The 25,644-nt window shown below is 40.4% G+C and overlaps 4 protein-coding genes across 4 annotated transcripts; 2 read left to right on the top strand and 2 right to left on the bottom strand.

The window, feature by feature from the left end:
- Positions 1-381: 381 nt before the first annotated feature.
- Positions 382-7,733, bottom strand: LOC311352130 (zinc finger protein 532). The gene is made up of 2 exons (XM_084472339.1): positions 7,608-7,733; positions 382-2,780 (listed from the first exon to the last, which is right to left on the bottom strand). The coding sequence occupies exon 2, from the start codon at positions 2,585-2,587 to the stop codon at positions 794-796; it is 1,794 nt and encodes a 597-aa protein (XP_084328465.1). The 5' UTR covers positions 2,588-2,780; positions 7,608-7,733; the 3' UTR covers positions 382-793.
- A 1,744-nt stretch (positions 7,734-9,477) lies between these two features.
- On the bottom strand, positions 9,478-11,418 carry fpr1 (formyl peptide receptor 1). Its single transcript, XM_084471390.1, has 2 exons — positions 11,342-11,418; positions 9,478-10,636 (listed from the first exon to the last, which is right to left on the bottom strand). The coding sequence occupies exon 2, from the start codon at positions 10,623-10,625 to the stop codon at positions 9,495-9,497; it is 1,131 nt and encodes a 376-aa protein (XP_084327516.1). The 5' UTR covers positions 10,626-10,636; positions 11,342-11,418; the 3' UTR covers positions 9,478-9,494.
- A 6,720-nt stretch (positions 11,419-18,138) lies between these two features.
- On the top strand, positions 18,139-19,807 carry LOC311351228 (trypsin-like; the record flags this gene model as incomplete). Its single annotated transcript, XM_084471330.1, has 5 exons — positions 18,139-18,178; positions 18,329-18,482; positions 18,616-18,878; positions 19,226-19,362; positions 19,658-19,807. The coding sequence occupies 5 exons, from the start codon at positions 18,139-18,141 to the stop codon at positions 19,805-19,807; spliced, it is 744 nt and encodes a 247-aa protein (XP_084327456.1).
- Positions 19,808-22,433: 2,626 nt separating this feature from the next.
- On the top strand, positions 22,434-25,188 carry has1 (hyaluronan synthase 1; the record flags this gene model as incomplete). The annotated part of the gene is made up of 4 exons (XM_084471724.1): positions 22,434-23,090; positions 23,714-23,939; positions 24,061-24,193; positions 24,513-25,188. 4 exons carry the CDS (start codon positions 22,434-22,436, stop codon positions 25,186-25,188), a joined length of 1,692 nt encoding a protein of 563 aa, XP_084327850.1.
- Between the last annotated feature and the right edge of the window lie 456 nt (positions 25,189-25,644).

Raw genomic sequence — 25,644 nt, forward strand, 5'->3', positions numbered from 1 at the left:
TGTGTTAATCGCATCTCGGCATATGTTAACTTTTGAAACGGCATCTTGAAAGGCAAGGTTCATGTTTTGGGCATTACAATGCACGTATTGCCTCTTCTTGTATGGCCTTGATGTGCCTTGATGTGCCAACCTGACTATTCAACCTTTCAATCTCTGCCAACCATTGGTATGTCAGGGTTGTTACCAGCGATGCTTTAATGATGGGTGGGGGAGAGAGATGGGCAGGAAGGTGGTGGGGGGCTAAGCAGTACAGCTTTCTATCGTGCAGCGCAGTTTGCTGGCTTTAAAGCGAGCAAACCCCCCCCCCCCCCCCCCCCCCCCCAGAGAGATGGCACCAGTGTATGCAATTCATTTTTACCATTCCAAAAAAAAAAATGAAACTTTTATAAATGGTTAAGAATCATTTAATGGGACAATGATTACATAAGGGTCATACAGAACATGTATTCAATTAAAAAAAACATTACAGAATCAGTTGTTTCAAACAATGGTAGTCCACAGATATGATTAAATATTGAATACATATTTCCAAATTACGCTCCCAATTGTTTTAATACATATCATGACAATATATTTTCTATACACCTTCCCATTATTCAGAACAAGTTTCTGGGTATTAATGCATGGTTCAGTACATGATTCAGACAAAGGGTCACCCATAAACAATTATAGACTCATTGAAGTCTTGCATAAAGCATTTCGACCAAAGGCCCTGAGGATTACATTTTTGGCAGTATCACACATTTGTATTACTGAGATATCAAAACCAGAAAAGAATTGTTCCAAACAGCAGCTACTCACAGTTCTTAAAGCTGTGGGAATTCTGGTGCGTAAGGAAAATTTGCAAGTTTGAAAATGTCTGTTGGCACTCATTACATTCATAAAGATCATTTTTAGTATAACTTGATTGATGATTGTTTCCAATGTCTGCATTATTCTTTTCCTGGACTGTTTGCGGCACACCAGCCATTATTCTACTTTTAATGTGCAGCTCCAATGAAGGGGAATTATTGAAACTTAAATTAGGGTTTTCAGTTGGTTCTTTCTTGTGGTATCGTAGGTGCCTTTGGTAGACACTTATAAGACCAAATTTCTTTCCGCAGTCCTCACATTTGTATTTTCCAATACATCTAGATTTTTTTGCAGTTTGCCTAGAACCATGAGTCATTGGTTTCAATCCAGATTGCTTTTCTAATCCAGGTTGGTGATACATGTCTATATGCTTTGCAACATCACAGTGCTGGGGAAACAGTTTTTTGCAAAAAGGACATTTATGCATTGTCTTTTTATGGGACCTCATGTGGCGCGATAAACTACTAGAGTGATTGAAAACCCTGTTGCATTGTTTACACGGATAAAGTCTGGCTGGGACACTGCTACTCCTGTTGCTAGATCCAACAGGTGCACCTCTTTCTTGCATAGTATTGGTTGTACGCACTGACCTACTGAAAGATATCTGAGCTTCTTGGTGCAACTGATCAATTTCTTCCTGGGTTTGATGGATGAGATGATGCTCTTTCAGAGCTACCAATTTATTGAAACGGTCCCCACATAAACCACATTGGTATGACTGACAATCACTGGCATTATCAGTAACTTCTGGAGAACTAGCCAATGCTTTGAAATCAGAAGATGTGCCATTTAGTTTACCCATTTCATGGGACTCTTCAAGATTCTTACAGTGCTTTTTTACTTCTTTAAGACCGTTGCAATGGTAGAGAGAGTGTGTCTGAAAATCTGTAAACCAGAAAAAGACGGAACCACACTTTTTACAAGGGTAGGTTTTCTCATTTTTATGCCCTTGATTCTCAACTTTACAGTATAGTCTAGCTTTGGGAGGAATGTGATTTTCTTTGCGATGTACATTTAATGAATCAAGTGTAAGGAAACGCTTACCGCAAAGCCCACAGCAGTAAAATCGTTCATGTGCATGGTCAGGCAAGTGTTTCCTCAATTCCTCTCTACTCCAAAAGATCTGAAAGCACAAGGTACACTCAAAGCCTCTTCCTGTGTTCTGGACTGGTCCAGCATCTTTACAAGAAGAGAGATGCATAGATGCTGTTGAATGCTTGGGTCCAACAACATCTTTGCAAGGAGAGGGACGCAAAGATGCTGCTGTAGGCTTGGCTCCAGCTGCATCGTTACAAGAAGAGAGATGCAAAGATGCTGTGGAAGGCTTGGATCCAACAACATCTTTGCAAGGAGAGGGACGCAAAGATGAAGTTGTAGGGTTGGCTCCAGCTGCATCTTTACAAGCCGAGGGATGCAAGTGTGAAGCTAACGATAGAGTAGGGGAAGGTACATTTGCTGATTGGCTGCCATTTATCATTGTCAGTGTACCATTTTCCTGGAGCACATACTCGTTAGGGAATTCAGTTACTTTTGATGAGCCAGGGGAGGAAAGAAAGGACTCCAAAGGTCCATGAAGGGCCATATGGGCCAAGATCTTATAGTATTTCTTGAAACCTCCACCACACTCAGTACAGATGAAGGCATTTGATTCGGCAACAGTCTGTGTAATGGCAGCACTCTCCAATGATTTATCCTCCATCATGACATTATGATGTTGTCCATGTGCTGATGGCATATTTATCAATCCATGAGTAAAATTGACTCTTCTTCCAGGTCAAACAAACGTTTGTTTGAATGAGGAAATTACAATGCAGTGGTTCAATATTTTGGAACGAGTCATCAGCGACTACAATCAAAAATGGAAGGTTGAAAAAGTTTAATTCCAATCTTCATGTTTGGCCCTCCATTCCATTGTGATAGGACAGGATCTGAGAGAAAAAAAGAGAAGAATATTAGGATTCTACTAACCAATCTAATAAAATACATGTTAGGTGTGTCCTCCACTAAGTTTTTGCCAAGTCAAATACGATTTTTCAGGCCAGACTCATTGTCGAATCCTGTTTTTCTCCTTGAGCCTAACCGTCTAGAATTTACTCCATAGATTCAAGATAAAGCATCCTAGGCATGCCCTGTTCTAGATAGGGGACTTGCTCCAGAAATCTGGGAAAACATGACAGACCTACACTCTGTTGCCAGTATATCATTAAGAAAACCTTTATAATACTTGGTAGAACATAGAACCCACTTTCCCCCCAGAACTGCACAGTATTTGTGTCATGATGCTGGAACAAGATGCTGGAAAAATTCCTTACAGATTTTTGGAGTTTACATAATTCCATCACGCAGTAGAAGATTTGTAGCTACACATTGGTTAGGGTTGCCAACTTTAGAATCCAATGAATAATAATAATAAATTAAATGGGCCATAATCCCGTTCAGCTTATTATTGTTATGGTGACATTGCACATTATCTTGCTGGAAGTAACCTTCAAGAGATGGGTATACTGTGGCCACGAAGGGATGCACGTGGTCTGCAGCAATATTCAGGTAGGCTGCGGCATTTAACAATACTGGATTGGTATACGTGCTTAATCTCCAGCATTGCCGCACCCCCACCAACCTGAACCGTTGAACCAAGGCAGAAGGCAGTATGGAGCCATGGATTCATTCATTAATAAATTAGTCTAGGTTATGGTTTATTTTTTGTCTATTTAGGATATGACATTACTTCAACTCTCCTGAGGAATCACAAAGTGTCCGAGAATCACCAACAAAAATTCCAAAATTGCACATTGAGTTACAATCCCTTAAAGGACAATTCCAGTATTTAGCACATTGAGCGCCCTTTGTGGTTTGCCTAGGATGAAATAGAGTGGTTGACACTGAAATTTTGACTATTGGTCCTGTCTCAGGTATTTGGCTCATTTAGAATTGCAAACCTGTCCTTAAAACAACCCTAAACGTTTGTTTTCAGAAACATGCATCTCACCGAGTGGTTAGTGGTGTTCGTTGATGTTCCAAATCAAGTATCGTAGCAAAATACAGTTTCTGCCATGTTGTATTTGGCATTTTGTAAATCCCATGGAAACGGAAACCGGATCAGAACCGGAAACTAAAATGGGGCTGTTTACGTTTGGTTGTAGTCTTTTGTTGCCGCTCGGTTCTCCGTACAACTGTAGGGCTTGACTACAACCAGCCCCGACTTCCATTTCTGGTCAACGAGCAATGAGTCTTCCAACAGAAATCAATGGATTTACAAAATGGCAAAAGAATTGCTAAATTTCGCTACAATACTTGATTTGGAACATCAATGAACACCACTAACCACTCTGTGAATTGCACATGAAAACTAACGTTTCGGGTTGTTTTAAGGACAGGTTTGTGAATGCCCATAGCCAGCCATTCTGAAGCATGCGATTCAGAATGGCTGAATTGAAGGGGCGATTCTAAATGAGCCAAATAACCGAGACAAGGCCAATGGTCAAAATTTCGGTGTCAACCACTCTATTTCATCCTAGACAAACCAGAAAGGGGGCTCAATCTTCAAAATACCGGAATTGTCCTTTAACTGCTAATCCTGTGTTGGCCAGCGAACAATTGTAATTATTCAGTAAGAAGAAACCTTTAAGTTTCACAAAAGACATACAGTACCTTGGCTATTACCACAAGCATTAAGTAACTTTATGAATATTTCAGCCTGATAAATGCTGCTTTAGACTTAGCAATTATAAACAGGGCGATACGATAACTTTTTCACACAAGCCAGAACCAGCTCTCAAAAGGTAGTGCTGCAGTCTTTGTCTTCCACTGCTACCTGCTGCTGGTGGTATGACCAAATTTCAGCAATAAATGCAAATTAATTTTGCACGATTTCTCCTAGAAGGCTTGTGCAAAGTCAAGAAAACATTAGGTGGGCTGCCTCAGCCTTTTTACTGCAGGAAACACCCTAATATTGTAGGACATTGTTTTATTTCTGAAGAAGCCGATTGATTGATAAATGCTCACCTGGTATGTCTATATGGCTCCCAACAACTTTTATAAATGTGTACTAACCTATTCAATACTACTTTCAGTGTAGGTTCAAAAAAGGTGGTGGCACGGGCTGCAGCGATAAGAATCGCTGAAGTATTCCATTTGCCAGCATGCATACAAATATTGTTTAACTTGTGGGGTATACTACGAACCTCGCTGAACATACCCAGGCTTTCTTGGGAAAACCTGGATTGACAAAGATGCAACACCCACAAATGGTTACGACATTGTCAAAGGAGGGGCTAGGAAGTTGCGCACGCCGATCTAACCCGATAGACTTAGCTGATAACCTGCTCTCGACCAGGTTTGGTTGACAGCATAATGGCGCATTTCCACCGGCGGGTACACTTCGGACCCAGCACGCCTCAGCCCTGTAGTGAGGGTGTGGTATAGCCCAGCTCAGGTATGGCTTGCGTTTCCACCGCCACCAGTGCCCTTATGGTAGGGCGGGGTCAATCAATGGACGGCGTGTGTAGATTGAACTTGCCGGCACCCTTTCAGGCGTCTCAGTACCCCAACGGAGGAGTACTGCGAGACGAGTACGGCTCAATATGGCCGGAGTTACCATAGTCCGGAGTCCGCATATGTCCGGAGTTACCATAGTGATACAGCGACGCTACGAGAGAAGAGACTTTCGTGTCACAGCTAACCCAGGCTTTGAGAGAAACATAACTCGCTAACCCACTAATTGAGGTTCGTAGTATACCCCACAGGTCTGCTTAAACACAAACATATCGGCGTCTGCTTTTCAAAGGGCTAGTCATTTGGCCGCTGCAGATTACTTTATATTGATATTATTCATGGGTTCATGGGTAGGCCTACTAGGGGTGCAAACGTGTGCTTGAGTAAATGATTTCTGCATTACAAAATAATTGCAATCGTAAATATTATAAGTATTATTATAAGTAAGTAAAGTAAATTATATATATATATATAATATTTTTTACGATAAAAAATATTATATATATATATATATATATATATATATATATATATATAATATTTATATATAATATATATATAATATTTTTTTACGATTGCAATTCTTTTGTAATGCAGATATATACATACATATATATATACTGAAAATTATACTCAGTCAAGCTTACTACAGAAAGCATTTTGTGCACGTAATGAAATATTCTTCATGTTGTAGATTTTTTAAATATCATGTCAGATCTCAAACTATAAACATTAGTTTGGATTTGTGAAAGACTAATTTGATGTAGTGCCCACTGCCTAACCACCTACTGTAAATGAATGTGCAAGGAATTTATTTCCACAATGGCTACCAACTTGTAGAGCACAAATGTAATATCTTGAATAAAAGTAAATTGGTTGGAATGTTTTAACTCACACAAAATTGATTATTTCATTTAGTTTAGTTTTTTTTTTTTTTTTTTAGTTTTTAATTTCATTTAATAAAATGTACGTTTGCAATTTTGCAAGTGTATCATACCGTGTATGGTCAGCCTTCTATGGTCAGCCAGTTTGATGCGCCCTCTTGTGTGGGCACAATGAACCACTCAATTACTCGTTCTTATAGCATACGTAATACATTATTTATATATATATATATATATATATATATATATGACAAATAACATCCGAATCTTTTACATTTTTTCAGAACTAAATCGAATATCAATTCGGAGCAAAGTTGAAGGCCAAATTATACATTATTTAAATAAAGGATATTCACTGAAATCACTATTTCAGAATTGAAAACAGATGTTCAGGTAATTGTAATCGACAACCTAGTTTAAATGTAACACATTGCGTCTGTAAATACGATATTGGACATAGCCTGCTAGTCTCGTCTAGTGTGCTAGATTCAAGATGCAATGTGCTAGATGCAATTTCGGATGCAGCCTTTAAATTGTCATTTAAACGAATGTGCTGCCATTTTGGACAGGGCATCCCGTATACGTCCATGTTTTTATATCACATCCATGTGTTCTACACAACCAGGGCCATCACTAGCCATGCCACCAAAAGAGAAACGAATGACCCAGGCACCCTCGCATAAGGATATACGCATCATTTGGGCATTACAATGACCCGTTGAGGGAAATTAATTTGTTCAATACCGCGATTGTCATAACGGCTGTTCAACTTTAATCATTATTATTACATCGTTTACGTAGCGTAACTTTAGGGCACTGGATTTCTTGTCAAAGCGAATTCTGCAGTAAGCAGACGCTGAAGAACATTCGTTATTCTGTACATTCATTAAGGTATCCAAGAAGCAATTATCGGAGGAACATGAAATTCATATTTACTTTAAAATAAATTGTGTACAAGTGTTATAACCTACTTTGTTTCAGACGTCCGGGTCATGAAATAGAAAGCACGTTCGTTACATCCCTTCGGTTTTAACCATTTGACTTGATCGTGAGACAATACAAATGCAGAGGCTCGTAAATAAATATAAATATGTCCGAAATAGCGAACCACCATGGGTGTCTTCTACCATGAACCACTACTGAATTGTGTGTACGCAATTGGCTGCGCTACAGTTAGCTCTACCATTGGATACATCAAATAGCTCTGCAAACGGGAAGCATTAATTAATGCCCCCTGTAGCAGACAAAGATACAGAACTACAACGATGTTCTTGCTAGCAAATTGAAAACCAGTTATAGTTTAAGTCGTTTTACCCTGACGACACGATTGCTTATCCATCGTCCAACACCTCGTTATGTTGTGAAAACATGACCTACCCGGCAGAGGGCTGAACAACTTTTCCCGAAGTCGTCCAGATCGTCATAAAGATAAGGCGGTAATCCACTTTTGTCGATTATCCACTGTGGTCGAGACGTTTGGTTCTGTTATAAGCATAATCCAAGATGGTGGTATGAGGGATCATGGAAAGTCAACACAAATGGGAGAAACTAAAAACTACCTTGGGTTAAACCATTAAGAACGGACTTCACGGACATGGCTGGAAGTGCGCCTGCGCACCCATCAAGTCGTTAACATACGTAACCACTCATTAACCATTTCTAACGTTATACCAACACATGTCGACTCCGAACCCGCATTTTACCATCTAATATTTTATTCCTACTGCTTCGAGTAGTATAGCGAACGTTTTTTTTTTTTTTTATCATGTTGCACATCGGCAGAGCTTATAGGATGAATATGGAAATATACAATCACGACTCTTTGAGGTTAATTAATTTACCAGGAGTAAACTTCTAGTGGTTGTATCACTGTCTTATCTTGTATGCAGTATAAATATCCCCCTGTGAGTCAGCACAGGGTCCCTCTCGACCTATGCTCTGGTCCAGAATATGCTCACCGAGGCACACTTTAAAATGCTGATTTTCCCTTTCCAGTATATACTGGAAAGGGAAAATCAGCTAGAAAATCAGAAAATCAGAAACGAATCAGGAGAATAGCTTTTCCTCAGTGTTATGCTTCTTTTCTTTCTACTTTTTTGACCACTAGACCGTTTCATCTAATTTTTGGTGAAACCGGGTGCACGGTTTAGGGAAGAAAAACATTGCCTCAAGAGCTCAGGTTCCAGTTTCTGTGTCGTATGGAATGTGGACCGATGCATTTCCATATCACTTTCTCTCAAGCCGGGAAAAAACACTAAGCATTATCCCAATACTAAGTTTCTATAGACAATGGTTTTTTTTGCCAGTCCCACAGCCACAGCAGTTCAATTTAATGTAGCCTACTGAACATTTCCTGGCAGCGTTTATAAACGTGTGGTGGGTACCGGAATAATGCTTTTAAATGCCAAATGCTTGGGAAAGTATGGCCCCGTTGGCTTTCCATAATTTAGGCCCCCAACATAAACAACTCTTCCATCTCACACACACACACACACACACACACACACACACACACACACACACACACACACACACACACACACACACACACACACAGTATAACACTCACAAAAATATTTCAGAAATATATTTATGTTTTATTACTGATCAAGGACTAAAACGGACCTAATTAAACACAAGTAATTTTTTTTTTTAAAGAATAAATGTGAAGTAGGCTATATACATATTTTCTGTAAGGGGGCTGTTCTGAATGGCATGCAATGACATTCATATATATATATACACACACTCATTTTTCTAAAATCAACAAAATCAACAATAATACAAATTTAGGCAAATATTCACAATCATCAAAAAAATGGAAAACATAAAAAGATCAACAATTTTATGAAAGCTTTATAACACAATGAATAACGTTTCTGTCAATGTTCCTAACAGTAACAAAAACAATGTATATAATATGTAAACCAATATATGCATATCAAAATACTTCTGCATGTATGTTTGTAGGTAGGTATGTGTGTGTGTGTGTGTGTGTGTGTGTGTGTGTGTGTGTGTGTGTGTGTGTGTGTGTGTGTGTGTGTGTGTGTGTGTGTGTGTGTGTGTGTGTGTACACATGTTGGTATGGTAAATGTAGATTCATATAGCATATAGATACATAAACAGCATTATCTATTCATAACAGTACTATTTGTTTGTCTACTCTGCGGCTGGTTCATGTTAATAATTTATAGAAAGCTACTTACAGCTTTATGAAGCAGTCTTGCTGTTATAATCTGAAATAGTTTGTAAATGTCAACTATCCTATACTTCAGCATCAGAGAAGGACCTATCTTTGCTGCGACTCGTGAAGCCTGAGTTTGTGTATGTGTTGGATCGTGAATGCTCTTCCTGAAAGGCACTTTCTAGCACCTTCAAGATGGACCTGCGGATCTTCTCCTTAAAGTCCTGGCCCATGAACACATACAGCAAGGGGTTCAGGCAGCTGTTTAGGAACGCCAGACTGGTGGCGATTGGGACCCCAATAGTGGTCACATGGTCCAAAGTTTCACTGAACTCTGCAGCTACATGGTTAACCAGCTCTATCAGAGCCATGATGTGGTATGGAGCCCAGCACAGGAAGAATGCTGTGATCACAGCCGCTATTATTTTAAATGGTCGCCCTGACCTTGCCAGGGAGCGGTTCCTCCGAAGGCGATGGATTATGATCGCATAGCAGGACACAACAATGGTGAAGGGCACCACAAACCCGAGGAGGAACCGAGTGATGGTCATCGCCTGGTGGCGAAACTGGCGGAGCTGGATCACGGCGGGGGTTTCGTAATCATCAGAAAGAGCAAAGTTACTGAAGCAGTTGATAATATCCTCATCATGGAAAGATGCTCCGGTGTCTCTGAAGATGAAGTACGGAGAGCTGAGGAACAATGCCAGCACCCAGACGCCCAGGCTCACGCAGGAGGCCTTGCGAACGCTTCGGTGGTTCTGAGCCCAAACGGGCCACACCACAGACACGCATCGGTCAATGCTGATCACCACCAGAATGTACACACTGGCAAACATGTTGAGGAAGCCGACAGTGCTGTTGAGTTTGCACATGAATTTGCCGAACGGCCAGTGAAAATCCATGGCTGTGTACGTCACACTCAGTGGTAAGAATGCTGTGAAGAGGAAGTCAGCCACAGCCAGGTTTAAGAACCAAATTGTGTTGACCGTTTTCTTCATTTTAAATCCAGTGACCCAGATGACCACTCCATTTCCCAGCACCCCAAGAACAAAGGCCAGGCAGTAAACAATAATCGACATGATGTTAAGGGAGCGCCTGAGCTCAGCATGATCATCCTCGTCTTCATACTCTTCTTCAAAAGAACCGTTTCGCCCAGAAAGGTCTGTGACATTGCTGTGATAGAAAGGTGTAGTGCTAATGATGTCCATCATTGTCTTCAGACCTGCAATAGCACATTCAACAAAAATGTTAATTTCTCAATTGGTCAATTTATCCATTTATCCTTTCGTCATGTTATAACATTGACCAGCAGATGGCTGTGACGGTCTTCCATAACTTTCAAATGAGCCTGCGAAATGTTGGGACAATTGACGGATAATTTACAGGACAATGACAATTTTGTCAATGAATACAATTATGTATTCATTACTGAAATATACCTACGATATGAAAACATTAGAATTTTAGCCTACAAACACATTTTTACTGTTATCTCTTTATGAAACAGGGAGTTATTGTACACACAGGGAGTTATTGTACACAGTCGAAATAAAATAGGACATGGAGTCTTGTTTAAATAGAAGCCTGCATATAGATTTGAGAAAGGATCTTTTGAGAAAAGGTACATTTAAATGTAATGTTAAACTTATAGATGTAAATCTTAATTTGACAATGCGAATTGTTAGATAACACTTTTCAAGTAGATCTATAGTAAATATATTGACGTTTACGTTCATACAATTGTTGACTAACGAGCAAAACAAAAATGTTATTTCTATGGCTGGAGAGCGGCTACCAGGCATTTACTAAATATAGACCCTTTCTTCTCTTTTAGTTGGCATGGCAAACTATTTTTCTTGACGGATGACAGCTGTCATCCGTTGTTACTTTTGTATGATGCACACTGTATATCGTTGATCTCACTTACCTTATTCTATTGTTTCTGGTGTGAAGTAGCGACGAGCAAGACAACTGTCTGAGTCCAACTCTAGAGGATGAATGCTGCGAGGCACCAGCTTCTTCTCGCTCTTAGAAACTTTGTGACGTCAACCCTTCTCCCCGGGGCGGTACTATAGCCTCCTACATCAATGGATAATACGAACAATTACAAATAATTGTATTTCATTTGTAGCCCCAAATCTTAAAAACGAGCCACATTAAGGCCGGCCATTCCTGAGGAATCAAACATTCATTGAAAAAAATAGTAATTTGAAGATACTATAAAAACTACAGTCTACACTATAAACTAAACCTTAGATAAACTTAACTCATACGTTTTTTTTAAGTGTTTCTACAGGTTACCTATCAAAATAACGAGGGATTAAGGAGATGCAGGCTGAAAAGACTAACAATTGCAGTGTCCCAGAAGCCAGCGGGTCCCCTGTGGGTGGCTTGAGCCCATGTTGAGGTTGAACGAGATGGTTTTGGGTTGACTGTTTTGACTCAACCTTGGGCCATACGCATTTTAACATCCCCTGGCTCCACTGTAATTCAAAGTAAGTGAGAGTCACAACATCTGTCACTAATTTAGGGCTGCCAACAGGGATGGCCACTCCCTTGCTGACACTGTCCACTGAGCTGTTGTCTCTAAAGTAGACCTGCACACAAAGGCAATCAGGTTTCATCCAGAACTATAGTACTAATGTGTGTTATTATAGCAGTGACATCTGTCCAACACTAGTCAGAATTTTTTAATTTTCTATGCCCTGCAGAGAATTGTTGTGAAATAAACAAAAATTTCAGAAAAATAAAACTTTGCAAATGCAAAATAGTGTATTTGTATTAAACTAGACAATTAAATATTGCTTTCTATATTATCGGCTGCAATCATTGTCCAATCATATCATTAGAAATAATAAAAATTCACCTATGAACACTCAGACTCCAGTGCATGTATTCAGTGTTAAAGCTCAAATGTCTGAGGTGCTTTAGAAAGATTTCAGAAATGTTTGAACAGTTGGTGAACACAATGGTAAGAGAACATGAGAATATAATATGGTCAAGATGGAGTCACGAAGGTGGGGGGATGTTTCCTCAAGGGATTGATCATCAACTTGACATGATGAAGAGAGAAGGGAAAGGAAGCCCTACCCCGACTGATCGAATCCATGTACCTCCCACGTGTTTCTCATTCCTTCATAAAACATCTGCTTACATCTGTAGAAGACCGCAGTGTGCCTCCAAGTGCTCTGTGGAAATATCTGGCTAAAGTTAACAAGATTGTAGGCCTACCGGATATATCTTGTAGGACTCTGACCGTATGCAAAGATATGATTCATGCATCACAAAACTGAATCCCATTCAAAGTTGACTAACAACAAAACATTTTGGGACTTTCCCCAAAAATGAATATACAGCATTCTAGTAATTTCTTATAACCATAGAATCAGACCATAGAATCTTGTGCTTGCATACCAAGACACAATAGCGTAACCTGATCAGGTCCTCATGCTGTAAACTGTTAGAATCTGCCCTTCCCTAAAGTCGGTCCAAAACTAATATGCAAGGCACTCAGGGACTCCTGTACCCTGCCAATAGGCCAGATGTGAGGGGGAGGCGAGTCTGTGTGTGTGTGTGTGTGTGTGTGTGAGTGTGTGTGTGTGTGTGTGTGTGTGTGTGTGTGTGTGTGTGTGTGTGTGTGTGTGTGTGTGTGTGTGTGTGCATGCGTGCTTGTGTATGTGTGTGTGTATGTGTGTGCATCCATGCGTGTTTGTGTGTGTGGGTGATTGCGTGCGTGGGTGTGTGTTTGTGAGTGTGTGCGTGTGAACATGCATGCCTGTTGGTGTGTGTTTGCATGATTGTGTCTGGATTTGTGTGTGTGCTTTAGAAAAATGAGAGTACGGGGGAAGAGAGTGTGTGTGTAGCACATCTGTAGCCCTCTCATCCAACAACACCCTTATCCATGTGAGTGGGAGGATGTATGATTGCTTGCATTGCCTCCTGAGTGTATAAATATTAAATTGTTGAATGGACTTAACTCAACTATGTCAACTGGAAGAGAACCATATGACAAAAGCAGCTAATGTCTCCTTCTGTGGTGTGTTTGAGCTTGCTCTCAGACTTTGTTCTGTCTTAAGACAAGCTAAACAATTAGCATTATGTTTGCTTTTGCTCTGTTTTTCTTGTTAGAATTGGATCTTGGTGTTCCCAGTTTTATAAAATGGTGTCTTTGAAAAAATGTTTTCACCAAAACGTTCAATCAAAGTGTGTTGCTTGTGTCTGGAATGGATATTAATAGTTATCCCAAGGCTATAGTTTGAGGGAAGCCTTTACAGACCAAGGTTTGGCATGGTTCTTGATATGCCAACCAAACATGTAATTATGTGTGTGCAGCGCAAATACCAATTTAGGTGTGTTGAGCAACTGGTGTGGTTAAGGGGAATTTAACTTTTTTAGGGGTGGGTGGTTTTGTTGGAAGCTCTTGATTGAAAGAGTTGGGGGTGTATTTTATTATTCAATACATTTGTTGGTGGGGTGGGGCAAGGGCACAAAAGACTTCAGTAAAATGTATGCCTATATCTAGGGCAGTGAAAAACTAATGACATGGTACATCGGGACATAGTAATTTACTCCGTCATTTTAAAGCTCTTAAGTGAAAAGAAAACCCTGAGCTCAAACTTTTTTGTTGTATTCACAACATCTTTCTTCAATTCCCAAAATAAAAGAAGTGTGTTAATAATGAACATTGTCAATAGGAAAAAGAGCTGACGAGCTGGGGAACCACATGTGTGTGTTCAAGTCCTCTGAGGTTTGTTGATCTTGTTGTGGTGCTGACTGGAAGTGGGGCTCCTGTGTCATAGGGGATGCAGGATTAAGGAGGGTGTGGAGGGGTGTCATGGGGTGTGGAGGGGTCAGGAATTTTGTTTTTTAAGTAAAGAAGGTTGCCAACTGCTTCCCCCTTCTGCCCCACTACTCTGGGGCTTTTCTTGTTTCCTCTGGATTACACCACACACAAAGGAAATGCTGTACACTCATTAACCTAAAACCACTTCCTTATATTTGTCCCTACTTCCAACCACATCACCAATGTATGCACATGCACACACACAAACCTACACGTACACACACACACACACACATGCACACAAGCACATGCTCACGCACACACACACAATGACACAGTGCCCTCTCTGTCTATATTTTGAGAAGTTCTGAAAATGGATGTGGAAAACAGGAAGCATGTGGAAAGGGGGCACAGCTGGTGAAATGAACGAGGAATATTGATCTTGTATTTAAGGACGTGTATCAATATTGTATGAAATGTATATTGTGTTTGCTGTGTACTGTGGACCACAAATCCTCAACTGCGTCAGTTTAAGCAAAGATGTATATTTTTATACATTGATGTCATCCACCGACAACATCTGGTTGTCTCGTGGTCTTGAAGAAATGACCACTGGATCTCACTCCCAGCTGCCCTGAAATATATAGTTTATTTTTTTTTATCTTTTTTGGAAGCTTTAACATACGTATGTACATATTATATGTATTAAACGTCATATACATATTATACTTAAGTGTTATAATACTTATTTAACAGTTAAATACCTTTGCTGCCGAACCCATATTGCTCCAATGTCTGGGATAAATAAAGTGCATTATATGTTATCTTCCAACCATCAAACAAACAAAAAGAGATTATCCCCAATCATCAGCGCCGAAATGGCCCTCCACTTACCTAGTTCAACATTCATGGGGTTCTTCTGCCTTTGTTTATTGTTTGTTTATTTGAGTTTTCAGGTGTTTTATATCTCTTATTTACCTTATATATCTCTTATGTATCTTTTATCTATCTTATGTATCTCTTAAGTATATGTTACGTATCTCATATGTATCTCTTATATAGCTCTTATGTATCTTTTATATATCTTATGTATCTCTTATGTATATTATGTATCTCTTATGTATCTCATATGTATCCTACGTATCTTATGTATCTCTTAGGCATCTCTTATCTATATCATGTATCTCTTATGCATATATTATGTATTTCTTATGTATATGTTATGCATCTCTTATGTATCTTTTATCACATATGTTTCCTCTGTACCAAATGTGAACAACAAACAACAACAAACACCAAATAAAGAATTAATCTGAAAGTAAAATGAGAACAGGGAACAAATCGGATACAATACAAATCTGTTGCCGATATAATATTTAATCTGTTGGTGTCATGATACAAAACAGAGAGAATAGAAGCATCACATATTTTGTTATGCATGATATGTTTTCTGGTGTAGTGTTTTCCAGGCATGTGTAATGCATTAACACGCAGCTGAGGACTTGCCTGTGCGCGATGGGAATGTGTTATATTTTAACCCTAAGTGCATAATCATAGGGTTTGGTTAAACTTAACCTTCTATTTAAATGTTTGCCTGTCTGGTGCTGATAAACACCGTGGCTCACGTCGGAAGCCTCTCAGAACACCTGAGTGCTTGTAACCATGACACAGCATCACAGTGTTCAGCTACACGCACATTGTTCCTGAAAAACAATGTGTTGGCAGAAAATGATTAAACCATGTAGATACAATTCAAATTCTCTGATTTTACTATGAAGGAGCAAAGAAGAAACTGATTATTATTTCTCAAATAATGTATACCCTCATAGTTGGTCATTTTCTGTTAGAAAACAATATTGTATATCGAAGTATATATATATAATCCTGTTTCGAAAAGTGCTATACAAATAAAGGTTATATATATATATTTCCAGATAGATAGTTGGTTATTATAACTATGAGGGTAAGTGTGTGCATGTGATTTTTTGTTGTTGCAAGACTGCTGTTTTGAAATTCCGGCACTGCCGGCATGTCTCAAACACAAGTGAACTAGTTGTGAACCTAAAAAATAAGGAAGTAATGGAGTTTACAGGCCAAAAATATGTGACCAATAATGCAAATCAATCACAAAACACAACCAGAACAAGAATAGAAAATTATAAAATAAAATAATCAGTAGAAGCTTTGTGACAGCCCTCTGGCACCTCCTGATTGGGTGATCAGTGTAATGACTAACACACATGCGGGCTGAGCTCCTCAGCTATATAAACTGTAGGAGTCAGCCACTTGGTCTCTCTCTCCTTTGACGTATGGTTTGTTTAGGTTTTTGGGTTTGCTTTGCACATACATTACATTCTCCACTCATCCACACACAGCACTTTTTACTGATTACTGATTGACATACATCACTTTACCTTAGTTTACCTTTAGTTGGTTGAATAAACTATTTTTGTTGAACTAAATCCATGTGTGGTCTCCTCCTTGTCATTCCCCTGAGCCGGGCTGTGACAGCTTAAAGACATGAGTGTAAACACCAGCTTGATCAGATGGATTTATACAATTTTAACTAATAGAACACAGCAAGTGAAGGTCAATAGAACACCAAACAGGAGTCAGGAGTCCCACAGGGTTGCGTTGTATCACCAACACTGTTTACATTGTACACTAATGATTGTGGGACTGTGCACCCTAACAATTATATGGTGAAATTTGCAGATGATACCGTGCTCCTGAGCCTTCTACACAAGGATATGGACCCCTCTGTGTACCAGGATGAGATAGACCTATTTATAAAGTGTTGTGACACCAACCATCTTATTCTAAATGTGACCAAAACACACAAGATGGTTTTGGACCCTAGGCAAGTGACTGACCATGAGCCAGTGGTCATCAAAAATCAGGAAATCACCTAAGTATCATTATATGTAAGTATTTAGGGGTCCATATTGATAATCTTCTCTGCTGGAAGACATATCGAAAACCTGTGCAATAGACTGCAGCAGAGGCTAGCTGCTTTCACGGTTGTACGTCCATATGTGAAAGAGCATGAGCAGCCACATCACAATGATTTTGTACCGTGCCATTGTAGAGGGCATCATTAGATATTGGATCACCTCATGGTTTGGCAACCTAACCGTTAAGCTAAAAAGCAAACTGGCCGGCATGCACAAAACAGCAATGAAAATCGTAGGGAGGAAAGAATACGAGCCTTTACAGAGCCTTAATGAGCAGGCAGTTAGGAAAATAATTTCCGACTCCCAACAGCTGAAAATTAAACCATGCCATCAGGGAGAAGACTTCTGTGTGCCATTAGGTAAATCTAACCGACTTAAATTATCATTTATCCCAGCCTCCATTAAGCTGATGAACAATGTGCAATAAAATAATGTGCAATAAAAAGGGTTGGCACTTTAGCACATACCACTTTATCCACAAGTTCTAGTGCAAAAGGAAATGTGCAATACAAATACAATATTAACACTTGCACTTTATCCCTATACTGTACATTTCTATGCAATACAGCAAAGTGCAATTTGACTTGAACAGCCTATTAAGCTCCATGTTGTCGATGTTAAAATGTTAGTTTGTTTTTGTTCTGTTGTAGGCCTACACTCTGTGAAGTATGTTTCTATGAATGCAATGATGCACTGTGCCCAAGACAAATTTCCCCATGAGCACAATAACGTTTAACCTAACCTAACCTAACTAAATAATTTATGAAAGGGTTTGTCTTTACAACATATACACCCTAGAAACCTTAAAAAGATCATTGTACCTTGTTTACATTGAATATATTGAGTCCTGGGGAAGGCAACACATGTTGTGGATAAAGGACCTTGAGAGAGAGTAGATAAGGGGATCAGAAATGCAGACTTGACACACAGTAGTACAGAGCATTGTAGTAAGCCTACTCAAGGTAGTTCTGCTGACCAACAGGAATCATGTGTCTTTTCCTTCTTATGGCGGTGTTTGGAGGGGCAGGTGTTCTAACAACTGGTATGAACTAAAACATATCAAATATTGGTTAGGAAATGCCGTCTTCTTTAATCATTTTGATGTATTACTTGTATTGATTTGATATTGATTGCTTTCTCTCATTTTCCTCAATGTTACCTTTTCATATACCTATAGTTGCCTCTGAGTATGATGACAAGATAGTCGGAGGATATGAGTGCCCAAGGAACTCTGTGCCATATCAAGTGTCTCTCTGGTCCGGCTACAACTCGTGCGGCGGCACACTGCTGTCCAGTGAGTGGGTGCTGTCTGCTGCGCACTGCAAACCAAAGTGGGATGTTCCTCCTTGCATATTAAACACTAAAACATTTGCATGCTACCATAGTTTGTTATCCATCACTTGTGAATAACTGCAATTAGCGCAAGGCCTTTGGAAACGCGATGTGTATTAAACTCTCACTCAGGTCGAACGTTGAAATCCGCCTGGGAGAGCACAACCTTTGGGCGTCTGAAGGAACGGAACAGTACATCATGTCTGCCCGGTTCATCCGCCACCCAGACTACAGCTCCCGAACACAGGACAGCGATATCATGCTGATCAAACTGAGCCAGCCAGCTACCCTCAACAGCTATGTACGCCCGGCCGCCCTCCCCAAGGCCTGTGGCGTTGACGGGACAGTGTGTCACATCTCTGGTTGGGGGAGTCTACGCCCCAGCAATGAGGGCTGTGAGTTATGTCCTGCAATGTGTGTCTGCATGTGTGTGGTGTTGATGCATGGGTCTGACAGGATGACAGGCTGTGAGAAAGATCTGAGTAATAACAGCTGAACGAGGAATGTCTGTCTGTGTGGTAAGGGGGCATGCCTTCCAGCCAAAATATCTGTTCTGGGCTCAGACCCCAATGTCTGGAACCCTTGAGCAAGGTACCTAACCCCTATCTTCTCTTTAATCACTGTCGAATTCACTGAGTCACTTTGAATCAAAGGGTCTGCTAAATTCACTTGATGATATGGTGATACATTGCGATTGTTTTTTGTTCTCATGGTGTATAAAAGCGTGTTTTTTCTGTTCCAGCGAGGTATCCCCATGAATTGCAGTGCTTGGAAGCCCCTCTTCTGAGTGACGATACCTGCTTCAACGCCTATCCTTTTCAGATCACCGAAAACATGATATGTGCTGGTTTCCTGGAAGGAGGCAAAGACTCCTGTCAGGTAATAAATTAACCAAACATAGACACACAGCCCCATCACGTTCAATTAAATTCAATTTTATTTGTATAGCCCTTAATCACCATTACAGTCTCAAAGGGCTTAACAGGCCAAATATTTATACACCCCCTTGACCCAAGCCACGAAAAGGGTAAGAAAAAAACTCCCTTAATCAGCAAGGAAGAAAACAAGTGACTCCTATAAGGAAGCATTTTGATTCATGCAGTCTCCCCTCTCACACTCTCATCTCCCCCTCTATCACTCCCTCCTCCCCCTCACACTCTGTTGTCCCCCTCAGGGTGACTCTGGGGGTCCCATGGTGTGTGACGGAGAGCTCCAGGGCGTGGTGTCTTGGGGGCATGGCTGTGCTCTCAGGAAGAAGCCTGGAGTTTACACCAAGGTCTGCAACTACGTCTCCTGGATTCAGGAGACCATGGCGTCGGGCTAAACAGCAAGGCTCAGTGGTGGACGTGTGACTGGGCAACGTCCATGAAGTAAACTGTGCATTCAAACCGCTTGGTGCTATCATTGTATCATTGTCTACTTCATTCCTGAATATAAATTAAAATGTATAACAGCTTCAACTTTGAAAGAAAGTGTTGATTATTTAAAAGACATTTATTTTCCATAATATTTTAATTCATTAATGTTTTTTTCAGTAAATATTTGACTGCAAAAATACGAAATTCATTACAGCATCTCAGTAGGCCACCATTGTTACTGTTTTTAGAGCGGCAAAACAATGTGATCCATGCTGATGAAAAGTGAAGAATGGCTCCCTCCCCTGGTTTATCAATAGCTCTCATATCGAAGCATATATTTAATTAGTTTTTTATACTACGTTAAAAACGTTAAGAATAATATTAACTACGTTAAGAATAATATTAACAAAACGTGTATGATCGCATAAAAACAAGCGATTTGTATTTACCATAATTATCGTTCTTATGTTCGTAGGGAACAGTTGACCTGACGTTTACCGCGATAACAGTCGCATATCTGACTGTCCAAAAGCCTGACCCTGTCCCGTGTACTAATGTAGTCTAATTATAATGTAGTAGCCTAGTTATCCATGACCTTCAGCCCCACTTATATATCTATTATATATACCACAGGCCATGACATCATTCTACCCGTGCAGAACGATGCAGGCCAAGCGGTCAGTCGGGGACCTCTATTTGAGTCCCTGACGCGGGGCATGCTGATCAGCCCTGGCAGCTCCTCTTGTGGCTGAAGGGTGCGGCGCGAAATCACGAATAGTCCCCCGTTTCGTTGTCGTCATTATTGCAAAATGAAAACTGTGATATTAACTCAAATGATCTTTAGAGTTGTTAATTTGTTTGGTGGAAGGTGGGTTAGTATTATTAGTATTAGTATTTGTATTATTTCAGACGAGACATACACAGGCAAGCCATGTGGATTTCGCTTGAAATGTCAGTCAAATGGCAACATCCTAGTCGAGTTTTCGGCAGCACAACCAAAACCACCAGGAGAGGGCGACATTCTACAGTAGACCTATATATTAGTCTCGTTTATTTTTCCGTTGCCACTGAAGTCTGAGCCTATTTGTTTGTGATTATTCAACTTCGTTATGTGACACAAAAGCCTTGCTCAATCCCCCCAAAAAATGCTGTTTCAGGATGGCTTCATTATTACTTTAAATTACCTACAAGCCGTTAACAAATTGTAATGATAAATCAGAATAAGATACATCAATGATGAATCAAATCAGAAATATTTGCATTGTTATTTCGTGATTAGTGGGCTGTTAACAATAGTTCAAAAACAATTCCCTATAATTAGTACTTATACTAGGCTTTGTACATATCCTACACATTTGTTATAATGTTGAGGTTTACTGATTAGCACTTGCAATGAACAATTAGACAAATATGAACAAATGATCTAACATCTAACTATCTATTCTAAATTGTAATAAATTGGCATAGCAAATAAGACGTTGGCCTTCAGATGCGTACACAAATTAAGCAGTAGGCCTATTAACGTACAATTTAAGAACATTTCTACATTAAAGTCTTTCACACCAAATAAGTAAATTGTGTGATAAGTACATACATTTTGTAATCCATATGAGAGGGAGCGCTACTGTGAGGTCAGAGTTGACCGAACTTATGCACATAAACGCGCAGCACAATACAACAACACAATCTAAAAGAGCGATAAATTGAGCGCAGGGCTTCGCTGAGGCGTCCAATATATAACTAACTAACTTTCCCCTTTGGTCTGCATATGTTTTGTATTGTCATTAATGCTATTATTATTATTATTATTATTATGAATATTATAAAAGTAGGAAAAGGTAGGCAATCAGTTTATGTCCCAGTAGGAAATTCTCTTTGCTTAAAATTACGGAATCCTTGAAAGCAGCCAAACCAGCAAAAAATAACAAAGGATTTATTTGTTCACAGCCTTTCATTTTGGCAAGTAGTACTACAGTTAAAAGGAAAACACATCACATATGGCTGGGAAGCACGGATTTGTCTGCAATCACTAAAACCACCGCCTTTTGTCCTGACGCACAACTGAGTCAATGGGCGCGCGCGTAATTGACGATCTCCTGCTTGGAAAAAAAGAAAAAAACCAATGGCCCCACATGAGAGTAGGCTATTCCAGCTACTATAAAGCCAAGACCTCCTCACACACATGAACCGACAGAAACTGGATGCCACACTGACTGAAGCCAGGTATGCCCAACATTCATAATAACCAATTATTTATATTTTGATTCTTTATTTTTTCACACAAAGGGTAAAGGGATGTTCTAAACAAGTTCCCCTGTATTTTAAACTGTTTTGTCTTGCTTGCTTGAGTTTTGTTAAACTTCTAGAGAAGTTGATCATTTTTATTCTTAGAAACAAAGCAGAAATATTTTTATTTCTGCATTTATACACATTTCTTAGATAATTCTGGATGACGGGAATCTGTGCCAAAGCTGTTGTTCACTTACATATAAAGCGACTGAGAGACAGTAAAACTGTAATAAACCCCCGTGCGGTGAGGCTCAGAGTCTCAGAGCAGCCTAACGTCTCTTCGTCCTCAAGGTGCAGAAGACCATGGAACTAAAGCCGTTGCTCCGAAACCTGGGCTCCCTGGTGCGGGCCTGCCTCACCTTCCTCTTCGCCCTGGCTGTGCTGGGGGTGATGATCTGGGCCTACGTGAAGGGCTTCCAGCTCGTCACCTCTCCCTACGGCATCATCTCCTTCGGCTTTTACGGCCTGCTGCTGGCCCTCCACGTCCTGGTCCAGAGCCTCTTCGCCTTCATAGAGCACCGGAGGATGAAGGCGCGCACTGAGCCCTGCAGCTACACCAAGACCATCGGCTTCACCGTGTCCGCGTACCAGGAGGACCCAGCCTACCTCAGGGAGTGCCTCCAGTCCATCCGGGCGCTGCAGTACCCCCCCGAGCTGCTGCGCATCATCATGGTGGTGGACGGCAACTCGGAGGACGACTGCTACATGATGGACATGTTCCGGGAGGTGTTTTCCGACCAGGACCCCGGCTGCTTCGTGTGGGAAAACAACTACCACAGCTGGGACCCCACCGCGGGGGGCGCGGGGGACCAGGTGTGCTACGAGGACCCCGGGAGGAAGCAGGTGGAGGAGTTGATCAGCAGCAGGAGGTGCGCCTGTATCATGCAGCGCTGGGGCGGCAAGAGGGAGGTCATGTACACCGCCTTCAAGGCTCTGGGAGACTCTGTGGATTACATACAGGTGAGTTATAATAATACTATGTATTATTATGTAGTATGACATATTCCGGTACATACAGGACAGGTGTGTTATATTAATATTAATAATATAATCATGTCTTAACTATGCAGGTACATACAGGTGTGTGACTATTAAACATAGTCTGGTGTGTTACAAACATGATAAGAATCAGATGGTCATGTTGCATAGTACAGGTATATCTGTGTGCTTTAATATAATCATGTATATAGACATCAACATTTATTACAATAATATTATCATATTATAAACTAAAGGTGTAACTCTGTTACAATACTATAATCATGCGTTATATATTCTCATATAATCATGTTATATAGTACGGGTATAACTGTGTGACAATGATATAATCATGTAATATAGTTATAGGTACAACTGTATTACATAAATAATCATGTTTATGATTATTATTTATAATAAACATGGCTTGCCTGTGTATAGTATAGGTATAACTTTGTTACTATAATTAACCTGTTTTAAGTACAGGTATAACTGTGTGTTGTAATAATGTTAATCATGTTTTCTACATTTTTAAATATAATATTACATTGATTACATTGAAAACCATGTGACACCCAAACTGTTTGATATCGACTTCCAAATAGGTTTGTGACTCTGACACCAAGCTGGACTCGTTGGCTACGGTGGAGCTGTGCAAGGTTCTGGAGAGCAACCACAAGTATGGGGCCGTGGGGGGAGATGTGATGATCCTCAACCTCAAAGACTCCTACATCAGCTTCATGAGCAGTCTTCGCTACTGGATGGCTTTCAACATCGAGAGATCCTGCCAGTCCTTCTTCAACTGTGTGTCTTGCATCAGTGGGCCGCTGGGTAAGCAAACACTATCAAATGTTTTGTGTTAAAACATACCTAGCCATGAAAACATATTGTCCCTAGACTGTAATACATGCTCTGAAGTTTGATGTTTCTACTGGAACTTTTCTCTCTATAGGTCTGTATAGGAATGACCTCCTTCAACAGTTTCTGGAGTCCTGGTATAATCAGACATTCCTCGGAACTCACTGCACATTTGGGGATGACAGACACTTGACCAATCGCATGCTAAGCATGGGCTATGCTACTAAGTGAGTGTGTAACTATACTGCTAAATCTGTGTGTAACTATGCTACTAAGTGAGTGTGTAGCTATTCTACCAACTGAGTGTGCAGCTATTCTACCAATTGATGTGTATCTATGCTAATAAATCAGTGTGTAACTATGCTACTAATTGAGTTTCTAACTATGCTCATACTAATAAGTGGACTACATGCAGTGGCACATTTCTTTGTATATATTATATTGTCACTGCAGACAGTATTTACAGCATTATAGTAAAGCAAAACGAATTATAAACCGTTTACGAAAACCAAAAGAGCTCATGTTCAATCTATTAACTTCTTTCAGATACACTGCTCGCTCAAAGTGTTACACGGAAACACCAGCCCAGTTCCTACGCTGGCTCAACCAACAAACTCGCTGGACCAAGTCCTACTTCCGTGAGTGGCTCTTTAACGCGATGTGGTGGCACAAGCACCACCTCTGGATGACCTACGAGTCCATCGTCTCCGGGGTCTTCCCCTTCTTTGTGACCGCCACCATCATTCAGCTGTTTTGGACAGGCAGCCTGTGGGACATCCTCTGGGTCCTTTGCTGTATCCAGCTGATTGGGTTGGTGAAGGCGTCCTATGCCTGCATCCTTCGTGGGGACATGGCCATGGTCTTCATGTCTCTTTACTCTGCCCTGTACATGACCAGCCTGCTGCCCGCCAAATACTTTGCCATTCTAACCATGAACAAAAGCAGCTGGGGAACGTCCGGCCGGCGCAAGATGGTGGGCAACTACATCCCCCTCCTCCCGTTGTCGGTGTGGGCGGCCATCTTGTTAGGTGGGCTGTTTTACACCATCTTCAAGGAGAGCCAGGAGAACTGGCAGACCCCCGCTAAGACGATGGAAACTCGCTTCCTTATCGCAGGTTGTGCAGCGTACACATGCTACTGGATCGTCATGGTTGTTCTCTACTGGGTGTGGTTTCGCAGGGCTTGCAGGAGGCGCAGCAAGACTTACAAGATAGACGTTTAAACTAGTGAACATAAGGAAAAACCAGAGAATGTTTTTTACGTATTATCACATTAACAAATTTGCCTAATATATTTCCTTAGTGTTCATTCATTTGTTTCGCCAGTAAAATGTATTAAAATAGTTATTAATTCTACTGAAAGCCATCTGTAGAATAGAATGCTTGATGTTGAATGTCATGTAACTAAATGGTTAATGCCTGACATGGGGATCCGGTGGCAAATTACACTGTATTTAGGGTAGGCTTGGTAGCCATTGTACCTCAGGATTACAGACGACATATCCGCTGGGTTTCGATGCATTTATTTATTTATTGTACTGTGATTCATGTTATTGGGAGAAGGGTTATTTAGAAAGAAATGGTGTGTTAGGATGTGTTTAAAACAGTAGTTGTTTTAATTCAGGATATTTTGTTCATATTGGGATTGATTATTAAGGATTTTACGATGCACAGAGACA

Source organism: Micromesistius poutassou (assembly GCF_964030765.1).
Source record: "Micromesistius poutassou genome assembly, chromosome: 8".
Lineage (NCBI taxonomy): Eukaryota > Metazoa > Chordata > Actinopteri > Gadiformes > Gadidae > Micromesistius > Micromesistius poutassou.